General features: G+C 56.3%; 2 protein-coding genes across 4 annotated transcripts; one reads left to right on the top strand and one right to left on the bottom strand.

The window, feature by feature from the left end:
- Positions 1–33: 33 nt before the first annotated feature.
- LOC116547091 (myeloid differentiation primary response protein MyD88) lies at positions 34–3,607 on the bottom strand. Of its 2 annotated transcripts, none has more exons than XM_032273151.1 (5): positions 2,910–3,607; positions 1,940–2,074; positions 1,179–1,359; positions 898–989; positions 34–614 (listed from the first exon to the last, which is right to left on the bottom strand). In XM_032273151.1, exons 1-5 carry the CDS (start codon positions 3,460–3,462, stop codon positions 460–462), a joined length of 1,116 nt encoding a protein of 371 aa, XP_032129042.1. In that variant the 5' UTR covers positions 3,463–3,607; the 3' UTR covers positions 34–459. The 2 variants fall into 2 exon arrangements, with proteins under 2 accessions (XP_032129042.1, XP_032129043.1); XM_032273152.1 differs by lacking the exon at positions 2,910–3,607 and adding an exon at positions 2,677–2,889 and having other exon boundaries at positions 36–614.
- A 919-nt stretch (positions 3,608–4,526) lies between these two features.
- Positions 4,527–11,254, top strand: LOC116547092 (3-ketoacyl-CoA thiolase, peroxisomal). 2 transcript variants are annotated; one of them, XM_032273153.1, is made up of 6 exons: positions 4,527–4,984; positions 5,164–5,257; positions 5,814–5,871; positions 7,818–7,897; positions 8,180–8,222; positions 10,133–11,254. In XM_032273153.1, the coding sequence occupies exons 1-6, from the start codon at positions 4,814–4,816 to the stop codon at positions 10,233–10,235; spliced, it is 549 nt and encodes a 182-aa protein (XP_032129044.1). In that variant the 5' UTR covers positions 4,527–4,813; the 3' UTR covers positions 10,236–11,254. The 2 variants fall into 2 exon arrangements, with proteins under 2 accessions (XP_032129044.1, XP_032129045.1); XM_032273154.1 differs by lacking the exon at positions 8,180–8,222 and having other exon boundaries at positions 10,133–10,231.
- Positions 11,255–11,260: the final 6 nt, after the last annotated feature.

Here is an 11,260-nt window from a genome sequence, read left to right as displayed (position 1 = left end):
CCAGCAGCGGCCAGCAGGTAGTCTAGCAGCAGCCAGCTCTCCCTCAGTCAAGATTGGTCACCCCCAGGAGATCCAGAGCTATGCTTCACCATTTCCTACAGGGATTCAAACACAGCTACTGTCTGTTCTCCCCATCCTACTGTTCAGGTGGGGAAACTAAGACTGAAGGTATATGAATAGCTCAGAGCTGGCTCTGCTAGTCCCAGCTGGTTCTGTTCTATACCGTCCTGGCTGGTAAGCCAGCCAGTGGACAAGCCCCTCACAGCCACTGGTTCCATGAAGGACATAAGATGTGATGTCCAGATGATGTCCAGCTGTAGCAGATGTGTCTGTGGAGTTGGCATCTCCAGGAATTGAGAGGCAAGTAGAGCACAGATTCCTCCTACAACCGAGGAGGCAGGGCAGAAGTGCATGGACAGGCAGACAGATACACACACACCCAGAGTCCCAGAGCAGTCATCAGGGCAGGGATAGGGCCTTGGCAAGGCGAGTCCAGAACCAAGATTTGGTGCAGGGATTGGTATAGTCACAGACAGTGATGAACCTCAGGATGCTGGGGAACTCCTTGTTCATTGCCTTGTACTTGATGGGGATCAGTCGCTTCTGGTGGGCACCTGAAAGAAAAGGGGTGCCATGCTGGCATCAGGCCCTTGTTCCATGGTGGGACAGGCCCAGTCTTCAACCCAGGGGTTAACAACAGCCATCCCCCATCTAAGCACCCCTGGCACACATTCACTCACACAAAAAGGCACACACATGCACAGGAGCTCAGGTGCACAGAGGTCTTCAGGAGTTCTTTGGTACAGCATCCATAGCCCTTGGGGAGGGAAGGCTGACAGTCCAGAGCCCCCACCTACTCACTCCTTCATTTTCTGGCCAGACCAGGGTTGAGCTTACCTGGAGAGAGGCTGAGTGCAAATTTGGTCTGGAAGTCACATTCCTTGCTCTGCAGGTAATCATCAGAGACAACCACCACCATCCGGCGGCACCTAGGGGAGAGTGGGTAGGCTGCAGATCCTGTGGCAACTTAGTCCAGCATACCGCCTGGGAATAGCTTCAGGAGGGGCCCACTGTGCCCAGGCTGGACAGTGCACAGCTAGGAGGAGATGCCCAGCATCTGGACCCGTGGGCAGGGCTTCATGCACCCACTCACCCACCCACCCTTGACCTTAGCCAACCTCTTCTCGATGAGCTCACTAGCAATAGACCAGACACAGGTGCCAGGCAGGACATCGCGGTCAGACACACATAACTTCAGTCGATAGTTTGTCTGTTCCAGTTGCCGGATCATCTCCTGCACAAACTGGATGTCGCTGGGGCAATAGCAGATGAAGGCATCGAAACGCTCTGGCATTTGCCCTGGGTGCAGAGCACAGGGTGGTAGTCAGAGCTCCGTGGGAAGGCTTGGGAGGGGTCCAGCCAAGAGTCCCCTGCCTAGGCAACCCTGGGCCTTACACCCTTCCCAAGATGATATTCCTTAGAGAAAGTGCCCTTCCCAGGAGAGGAAAGATTACTGCAACCTCCACCTCTCAGCTTCAAGCGATTCTCCCGCCTCAGCCTCCCTAATGGCTGGGATTAGAGGTGTGAGCCACTACACCCAGTTAAATTTTGTATTTTTAGTAGAGATGGGGTTTTGGCATGTTGCCCGGGTTGGTCTTGAACTCCCGACCTCAGATGATCCACCCACCTCGGCCTCCCAAAGTGTTGGGATTACAGGCATGAGCCACCACACCCGTGAAGATGGGTATCATTTCATGAGAGTCTCACAGCAACCCAGAGGTAGGACTATTATCTCCATTTCTGAGATGAGGAAACTGACATTCAGAAAGATTAAGTGACTTGCCCAAGGTCCCACAGCCCATCTGCTTCCAACACCCATACTCTTAACACCGCACTGTCCTATTCCACCGGTCCCATGGGAACAGTATTGGACCCTTACCCAGGGGGTCGTCAAGTGTGGTGATGCCCGCCAGCTCTGTTGTCCGTGGGACACTGCTGTCGACAGAGGCCACCTGTAAGGGCTTCTCAGCCTCCTCCTGCTGCTGCTTCAAGATATACTTTTGGCAATCCTCCTCTGTGGGGAAGAGAGAGGGTATGGCGGGCTCCCCGGGAGTGCCCACCTCTCTACCCACAGTCAGGATCCCACCCCTGCCCACCTCCTATGGCAGGGTTCTTCTACAGGGCTTCCCCAGCCCACTGGTGCCATCAGCAGCTCAACAGCTCTGAGAAGTTGAGCTCCCACTGGCTCTAACAGACCCAAAGGGATGTCAGTGGTGTTTTGTCTTTCTGGAAGTCCATCAAGGTCAGGTTTGTATCGCTGTCCCTTCCTAGGGATCCTAAGAATGGTATCAAGGTAGGTCTGCTTCTTCTGGGGTCCAGGGCACATGTGAGCAAGGGGCTGAGCGTGCCAGAAAGGCTCGGGAGACTGACCCACTGGCTGTGGTGCAGTGAAGGCAGTGATTCCAACCCAGCAAGGTATGCCTGCCTGTGGGCGGCTGTGCCCAACGCCTATGCGTGTATATTATGTAAGTGCCAGTGGGTAGCAGGAAGGGCTGCACTTCCCCAGGACTTGAGGTTTCTAAGACAGTCCACTGTCAGTCCCCCGCCTGTCCTGTTGCTCTACTTGAAACAGCCCAGACGCCCCCACAGAAGCCTGATTCTAACTCCTGGCCCTACCTGAAAGCCTCTGCCTAAGCTGCTTCCTTCCCATCTCCGCCTCTCCGGACTTTTCTCCAGTCCCTAGCAGGTCCCAGTTATTAAGAAGGAACTGCACCCGCATAGTTCTCCCTCTTCAGGCTTCTCCAGGCCCCCAAGGGGGAAAACAGGGTCTCTTCAGGGGAGACATGCTGAGGCCGGAAAGTCAGCCTCCTCACCCCCCAGGTACGAGGCCAGGAAGGGGATGTCCTCACCAATGCTGGGTCCCAGCTCCAGCAGCACGTCGTCGCGGCCCAGCTTGGTGAGCAGCTCCAGCAGCCGGCCTACCGAGGCACCGGGGCGTCCCTGCCAGGCGTCCAGCAGCCTGCCCGTGGGGTCGGCGTGCGACTCCAGCTGCCGGATCTCCAAGTACTCAAAATCCATCTCCTCTGCCAGCACCGTCCAGTCGGCCGCCACCTGCGTCCGCACGTTCAAGAACAGCGACAGGCGGCGCCGCACTCGCATGTTGAGAGCAGCCAGGGGCAGGGAGGATGTGGAGAAGACGGGGGCCACAGACTCCGCGCGGGGACCTTCTGCAGCCATGGCGGGCTGTCCTGGAGCCTCGGCGCGGACGGGTCGCGTTGTCTGCCAGCGCTTCCTCTTTCTCCTACGGCTCCCGCCCCGCCCCGCGGGCTTTCGCTTTCCGAGAAGCGCCGCCCTGCCCTGCAATCTGGAGCCCCGCGCAGAAATGCGGAGGCGGGGGCGTCCACCTCCACCCTGGCGGTCTCGGGGGGGCGGGGAGGCAGGGGGAGGTTGGGAAGTCGGCATCTGCCTTTTGAGAGCCGGAGAGGTCCGCGGCGCCGCCTCGAGGTCTGGTGGTGCTGGTAGTAGGTGGGCGGCGGAGTGAGGTCGGCCTTTCGGGGGTTGTAGGAGACGGGACTTGCTATTTGGGATCTGGAGTCACAATTCTTCCACTGGGCTTCTGAGGGGTTCATACGGTCCTGCCCTCGAGGATGGCGAGGAGGAAGGCACCAGCTCCCCCCTCCGCTGTCTCTGGGTAACACGCAATCCTGCCGGTAGGGGTACGGAGAGACCCCTGCTATGCACGCCAGGGGGAGTGGGAAAGGGACACCTCTGGAGCCCGAGGCAACCTCGAAACGGTTGGGGGCGTCGTGACGCTAGGCTGGGAAACACAAGGCGCCCTGTGCTTTAGTGCCTGTGGGAAGCCCAGCGCTGCTCTCCAGGATCTCAGGTAAAGACACGGCCCGGCTACTGGGAGTCAAGGGCGCACGTGACCTTGCTCTTTCGGGTTAAGGTCACAATCCAGACCTGGGGAGCCCCGATTGATTCATTTGCTCATTCAACAAGTATTTATCGATCATCTATTAAGTGCCAAGCGAGTCGCAGTTTCCCGGATACCTCTTTGCCTTGCTGGAGATCCCAGCCTAGCACGGGAAATGGGCACTAATAAAATCATTCCAACTGGGTGTCAAACTGGTAAAAGTGTGAGATGTTCCTTCTCCAGTTAGAGAGCTTGTCACCCCCCAGCCCCTCTGTGAAATCTGTTCTCCCGGCCAGCCCGAAAGCCCAAATTCCCGGTCTTCTCGAAAGAATGAGAAAGCCCAGCCACGTCGGAGTAGGACTCGGGCGTCTCGGAAGTATTTAGGTCCCCCAGCTTGGGTACTGGGACCGCAGGGATAGCAGAGCCGACCAGGAAGTGGGTAGAGGACTTGGAGGCCCGGCTTCCATCTCCATCCCAAGCAGGAAGCGGTCCTGGCGGTCCAGCCGTCCGTTGGGAGGCGGGCAGGGGGCAGGGCTTTGGGGATCCGGTCTCGGGTTTGGCTACAAAAGGTGGAAAGGCTTCCGGTCTGCTTTTCTGGGCGGGGATTCATAGAGGTCCGCCATCTGGTTGGCTGCGGTATGTTAAGGTAGGCGGGGCATTTGAGTGGAAAGCTCGTCTGGGCGGTGACTGCTAGCCCTCCGATAGAGGGCTCGGTAGGCGGTGGCGGGAGAGGCGGGGCCCCAGGCTGACTCACCTTGTGGTTGGCTGAGGCGGAAGGTGGGCGGGACTTTTGTTTGCTTGGCTGTTTAGGCCGTGGGGGCTGAGGTGTGGTTCTGCGCGTGCGCAGGCAGTCGTCTGTTGACTCCGGCGGTCAGTTCTGCAGAGTGGAGCTGCGCAATGCGGAGGCTGTCGGTAGTGCTGGGCCACCTGGCTGGCAAGCCCGATCCCGGCTGGACGCTGCAGGCGGCGCCTTGCGCGACCGGCGCCCCGCAGGCCTCGGCCGCGGACGTGGTGGTGGTGCACGGGCGGCGCACCGCCATCTGCCGGGCGGGCCGCGGCGGCTTCAAGGTGAGGCCCGAGGGTCTGGGCGCCCGGTTTGGGAAGACGTCGGCGCGGCCTGGGGTCCCGCTCGTATGTTTGGATCCCCTGGATGCCGGAGGCAGCTCCGCACCCAGCTGTGGTCGCTTTGTCTCCCTGGAGTGGGTATGGGGGAGTGGGGGTCACCGCAGCTGCTCCTCCCGCTGCAGGACACCACCCCCGACGAGCTTCTCTCGGCTGTCATGACCGCGGTTCTCCAGGACGTGAATCTGCGGCCGGAACAGCTGGGGGACATCTGTGTCGGTGAGCGCACCAGCCAGGCCCTGCGCTGGGCCCTCCCCGTTCTTCGTTTGTCCAGAGCCCTCCGCACCTCCCCACCCCGAGTTTTCACTGGGGGAACCTCCATGGCCTTGACCTTCAGTCCAGCCCTCTGTTCTACCGCTCACCTTGAGATATAGCAACAGGATATGGCGAGAGTCTTATCCGGTAGATGCCACCCCTAGGTCGGCAGTCCTCTGGGGTGACAGCAGGGCTCAGAGGAGGACACCTGGGGACATGTGCATTTTCAGAAACTCCCATGTCACTTTTAAAGATAGGCAACCTGTCCATCTGTGCTGATTTGGAAAAGCCGGGTGCATGGGCAAGTGAGCGTGGGACCCCTGGGGACAGGAGCTGGTGGAAGACCAGGACAAGCTGTTGTATGGCTTGCTCTCCCTGCTCCAAACCCCGGTGTTCCAGAGCTGCCAAGGGCTAGCGTTCCCGAAGAAAGAACTGGAACGTCTCATCTCCGGTATTCACAGCTATGCCTTAGTGCCCAGAATACCACACCTGGCACTGAATGGAAGTTTGTTGTCCACAGGAAATGTGCTGCAGCCCGGGGCCGGGGCAATCATGGCCCGAATCGCCCAGTTTCTGAGGTAAACTTTTCTAGTTGTAGCCATGGGTTGGCCATTTTGACACTTTAATGGGCCCAGGGAACTCGGCCCGCAGGTTGGGGAGGATCAGGTTGGACGCCAGAATGAGGCAACCAGAGTCCTTGGCTCCCTCCCCTTGTGGACTCACCTCTCCGCTACTCTGAAGGGAGGGTGAGCCCTTCAGGTGCTGAGCCCGGGTGCACAAGGCCTTTGACACTGGAGCAAAAGTTCTCTGTGGCTTGATTTTTAGCCAAAAGGTTGTTGCTTGCCTTTTCTAAGTGTGGATTCTGTTCCCATTTGTCAGGTGAGTAACCAAGTAAGCATGCTGAAAAGTGACTTTCAGCCTTTTTACTAGTTGAGCTGGGAACTCCAGTCATAACGTCATAACCCACTAGCAGACCCTTTGGGGTAGGGCAGAACCATGGGGAAGAGGGACGCCCAGGAGGAGACCTGGTAAACTTCCCTTTACGCACCTGCAGGGGAGAGAGTGCTTAATTATTTTCATGCATAGCTTTAAGACCTGCTCAGCTTTGTACTTCCAGGTACATGGAGAAGAATAAATAGGAACATGAGCTAGTGAAGGAACAGGAAAACAAAAACCCTGTAGGAACCGGGAGAGATTTACGCTGCCCAGCCTGTAGTTCAAGGCCCCTGCAATCCGGCTCCAGACTTACCTTCCAGCTTCATCTCCCAGCTGCTTACTCACCTTGACTTTTCTTCGTTCAGCTGGCCTGTCGGCCTGCTGTCCTCCCTGATACGGTCATTCTCTCTCCTTGAAGTGCTAGCCCTACCTCCTCTTTCTGCCCTAGCTAAACCTTGCCCAAACATAGTCTTACCATTTTGACTTGACGTATCCAGGCTCTCAGGCTGAAAATGAGAGCTCCTTCCAATCCGGTAGTAGCTAGCCATGTGCTTCCTTGCGATGCGGTTTGCCCTCTTGCCCTATTATTTCAGTCTCTGCTAGTGGATTCATTTTCTGTGTGTTGCTTGGGCATCCTCCAGGGCACAGTGTTATGTGCATCTCAGCATCCCTCAGGTGGTGCCTTGTGCTAAGTAGGTACTTAGCGAACACCTGGTGGGTTGAGTGAAGAAATGGTAACTACCTACTAGGCAGTTAAGGGACCCGGGAGGCATCACACAGGCTGCACAGGAGGTGATCCGCCTGAGAGTCTCTGTAGAGCCTGGCCTGGACACCAGATCAGAGGTTCCCAGCTCTGGCTGCACACCGCAATCACCAGGGTGCTTCCACCCCCTCAGGTTCTGAGTCTGTGGGTCTGAGGAGGTCTGGAAATTTCCCTAGGGCTTTGTGCTGTTGGCCAAGGCAGGTTACATCAGGAGGGGAAGCCCTGCTAGCTTCCAGGGCTAAGACCGGTGTGAGAGTCTGGAGAACACACCAGAGTGATAGATGTTAGAACACATGATGCCCGTCAGAGTTCTCCGTCTAGGTGGGGTCAGGTTTTCAGGAGTCTGTGGGAACACGCGGGCTTAGCTGTACGATTACTGGTAAGCTGAGGGTCCCTGGCCTCAGACTTTAGACATTGCTGTTGCTCTGGTGCTCTGTCCCAGCAACAGGATCTTTTCTCTGTTCTTTGGGGGAAACAGAGATACATGGCTTTCATTTCCGAATCTTCAGAGGGAGAGAGAGAAGGGCCAGACATGCTTCCCTTCCCTTGGGCTGCGCTTGGTCTTTGATGGAAGATACTCACAGGAATGGAAGGGAATGTGCTTATGGGGCCCTGGGGAGCAAGAGCCTGCGCAGATGGGGTCTGCCCAGTAGCTGCCCACCCTCATTCCATGGATCTGGCCTGGCATGGAGGCAGGGCTGCTGGCCTCCATGTTCCCCTGCCCTTTACATCGCTTGAGGGGGCAGGTAGAGGCACAGGACTGCTTTCCATGAGAGGCCGGCATGCAAGAGGGGGCTGATTCTACTGTCTCACCTTCTGTTTCAGTGACATCCCGGAGACTGTGCCTCTGTCCACTGTCAATAGACAGTGCTCGTCGGGGCTCCAGGCAGTGGCCAACATAGCTGGTAAGTGGACTGGGTAGGTGCCTTGGTCCTGGCCTGTGGGTTTGGGTCAGCAAAGTTGCTGTCTGCTGGGCAAGCAATAAGGATTTCTGAGAGGACTCTAACCACAGAAAGAGTGCAGGAGTGCCCCTACCACTGCCCCAAGCCTTTTCTCAACACTCCTGGGTCTTCCGTTTCTGAGGCTGGGGCTGAGTCCCATCTAGAGGCCAGGTGGGGAAGAGGCTCCACTGCTTCCGGAACAGGTAGACTCTGGCAAAGGATGTTTATGAAATGCTTTTGTTGCAGGTGGCATCAGAAATGGGTCTTATGACATTGGCATGGCCTGTGGGTAAGAATTTTTTTCTGCCGGAGCTTATTAACCAACTTGTGACAATAAAACTAATTTTCATCTCTTGAGTTCTCAGAGGCCATGATTTCGGGATTGCCCCATCCCCTTTAGGCAGCTGGTCAGGAGTGGATTCTCACAAATGCAGCTTGGGAGTGGCTCCCAACTCTGGCTGCTCAGGAATCACTCACACCTCTCAGCACTAGCAGGGGAGGGCGGTTGGCCTCTAAAAGCTTACTTTCTTGGAACTCTTTCAGGCTGGAATATGTGGGAAAACATTTTGAGAAAATACAGCACTGGGGTCTCCTTTTGTAGCCCTTGTGGATTCACGGTGCTGCTGAGAGAGAAGTTGCAGTTTGGGCTCTCTAAAGCCAGGGCCAGCCGCCTACTGTATCACTAGTTTGTTCATTTTACTAGGCTGTCTGTCCTCTTGTCTCCCACCCTCATACCAGTGTGGAAACTTCCAGCTGCGTATGGGCTATGAGGGACAAGATCAGATTTGTGGTGGTTTGGTCACTGTCACCTCCTCCTAGACTGTGACTCCATCATTGGCTGCAGTGAATGGAGCTGCAGAAGTTGTGTTTGGCAGTGCCTCCAGGGAAGGGCAGGGCACTGGGACCCAGGCTTGGGTGGGCATCTGGTACTGGGAGGGCAGGGGAGTAAGGGCTTTGGCAGGCTGGGGGAGGCAAGCAGCCCCAGGGTTCTGACATGCCCCCACTGCCTTTCACATCCTCTTTAAAGTATTTCTTGAGAGGAAGCATTGCTGGCCCCTGTCCCAGGGCCGTGGCATCTGGCACTGAGTTGTACTGACCGATGTCTGCAGCTGTAAATAAAGCCAAAGACCACTCTACAAGGACTTTGGCTGGGCAAGGGCCACTGCCCTTTGATTTCTCTCTATCTGCCCGGGTGAGAGGTGGTGTGGATAACTTGAGAAGGGCTGGAGCCTTTATGAGTATCTTACAGGGTATCTGATTCCCAAGCAGGTCAAGGACCGTGGTACTAGGATATTAAGATCTGGGCCAGGCCTGACACCTACATCCCAGGCGGACTGTTCCCCAGAGGCTTTGATCAGCAAGTATATAGCACAGGGCATTCTAGCTGGAAGTGGGCTCTGGGGCCAGACTACCTAAATGTGGATCCAGGCTGGGTGACCATGGACAAGTTATACAGTCTCTAGACCTCGGTCTGCTGGTCTATAAAAGGGGGATACCTAGCTCAGCTCTGTTGAAGTTGATGGGAAGATTATGGAGTAATAGCAACAGCTTACATGATGGAGTATTTGTCATGTGACTGACACTGACGCACTCTAATATCTGAAGAGTTCAGAATAGTGCTGGGCATGTGAAAAGCACTCAGCCAAGGTTATCTGTTATCATCCTTGAGGCATCAGGGTCCCCCATCTCCTCAAAGCCCTTTTGGACCACACTACACCACTTCCTTCCTCTCAGCTTGCAGCACTTCCTTATCGATGTAGGTCTGATCACCCTTTGAGCTCCGCTTTGTGATTACTTTTAAATTGTCTCTTCTCCCCTCTGAATTTGTGGGCCCTGAGGGTAGGCTCGGGCTTGTGGATGTGTTTCCTCTTCTGTGGCTGACACGGGAAGGCGTTGCTCTGGACTTGCCAGTTGGCTGACTGAGCAGTTGTATAGGGAAGCATAGCCCTGCCCCAGGAGTGTTTATTGTGCAGTGCTTTGTGCTGGGGTCGGGGGTGAAGTGGAGACAGGGCTCAGTAGTGCCATACTCGCAGCTGGGCCTGGCTGGCCAGGTGCCCTGCCTGTGGCTCCCAGAGGCCCACTGGACTTCCTAGGGCTCCCTGGCTATTTCCTAGCACTTGCCAAGTGTACAGCTGTTCCTGGAGGAGTCCTGCCAGGGCCCAGTTCACCTTACCTTCTCCTCCTCTTCCTCCTCCCCAGGGTGGAGTCCATGTCCTTGGCTGACAGAGGGAACCCTGGAAATATTACTTCGCGCTTGATGGAGAAGGAGAAGGCCAGAGATTGCCTGATTCCTATGGGGTGAGCGCTCCCATAGCTCTGTGTGCTGTGCCCTCTGCCTGGAGCAGGGGGCGGAAGAACTTTATCATCTTTGTGGCTGGCGGTGCCAAGCCTTGGCCTCCTTCCTTTGGCCATGGTCTGCTCTGCAGGAACTTTGGGGATGAGAGTTGAAGCCGCCCTTGACTTCCCTTTCCTGAGGCCCCCAGGTCCTCTCTGTGCCCCTGAGTTTCCAAACATTGCCCATTTTGTCACCACACTGAAGTGCTCAGTCATAGGAAGGACAATGGTAGCTCCACTGCAAAGCCTTGGGGGCCTAGAAAGTTGAGAAGGCAGGGGGAGGCTTTGATTACTGAACGTGCCGGTGGGGGAATTGGGCCTTGTCAGGTGCAAAATAAAAAGTATGTGGCATTTGTATGGAACAACTTAGCTTCTCTGGGCCATCCCCAGAGTTTGTGGGCCAGGAGTCCTGGATCCACGAGATAGCTGAGGAGACGGAGGCTTGGAGGGCGCAGTGCCGTGGCTTCACACACCGCATCTCCAAGGGAGGCCTGTAAAGCCGGAAGCCCAGGCCGGAAAGCCTAGCTGTTGCTCTCGGTTCTCAGGATAAGCATAGGTCCCAGCCAAGGTGACCAGAAAGCCTAGGTTTGGCCTTTCTAGAGGAGGTTTGGGAGTCCTCACCTCCCCATGTTGCAGCAGTTTTCCTTGAGGCCCAGGAGAAGCTGGCCAGGAGTGGCCTGTTAGTGCCCCACCCAGACCCTCCCCGCTCCTTGTCTCCCCTGCTCTGACGCAGCTTACCCAGGGAACAAACTATTCTGCAGCTGCCCCATGCAGGGGGCAGCTTCTGTCCGAGAGAGGGTCTTTTTGGTGTATGACCTTCTCAGGATCTGGCCAGCATTGCTGACTTTCCTATCTGAGTCTTTATATCCACATCCTGAGTCATCACCACTGCCTGTGGCATGGACTGGCCTTTCCGTCCTCTCCTGCCTACAGCCTTGGGAACTCAAGAGTTCCAAGCACAGCTCTGCAGCCTGGTCCATTCCTCTAGGCTGT

This window comes from Sapajus apella, unplaced genomic scaffold (genome assembly GCF_009761245.1).
Source record: "Sapajus apella isolate SASKATOON/1434 unplaced genomic scaffold, GSC_monkey_1.0 scaffold2044, whole genome shotgun sequence".
Classification (NCBI taxonomy): Eukaryota; Metazoa; Chordata; class Mammalia; order Primates; family Cebidae; genus Sapajus; species Sapajus apella.
The sequence above is the reverse complement of the archived record's forward strand: the minus strand, read 5'-3'. Positions and strand labels throughout refer to the sequence as shown.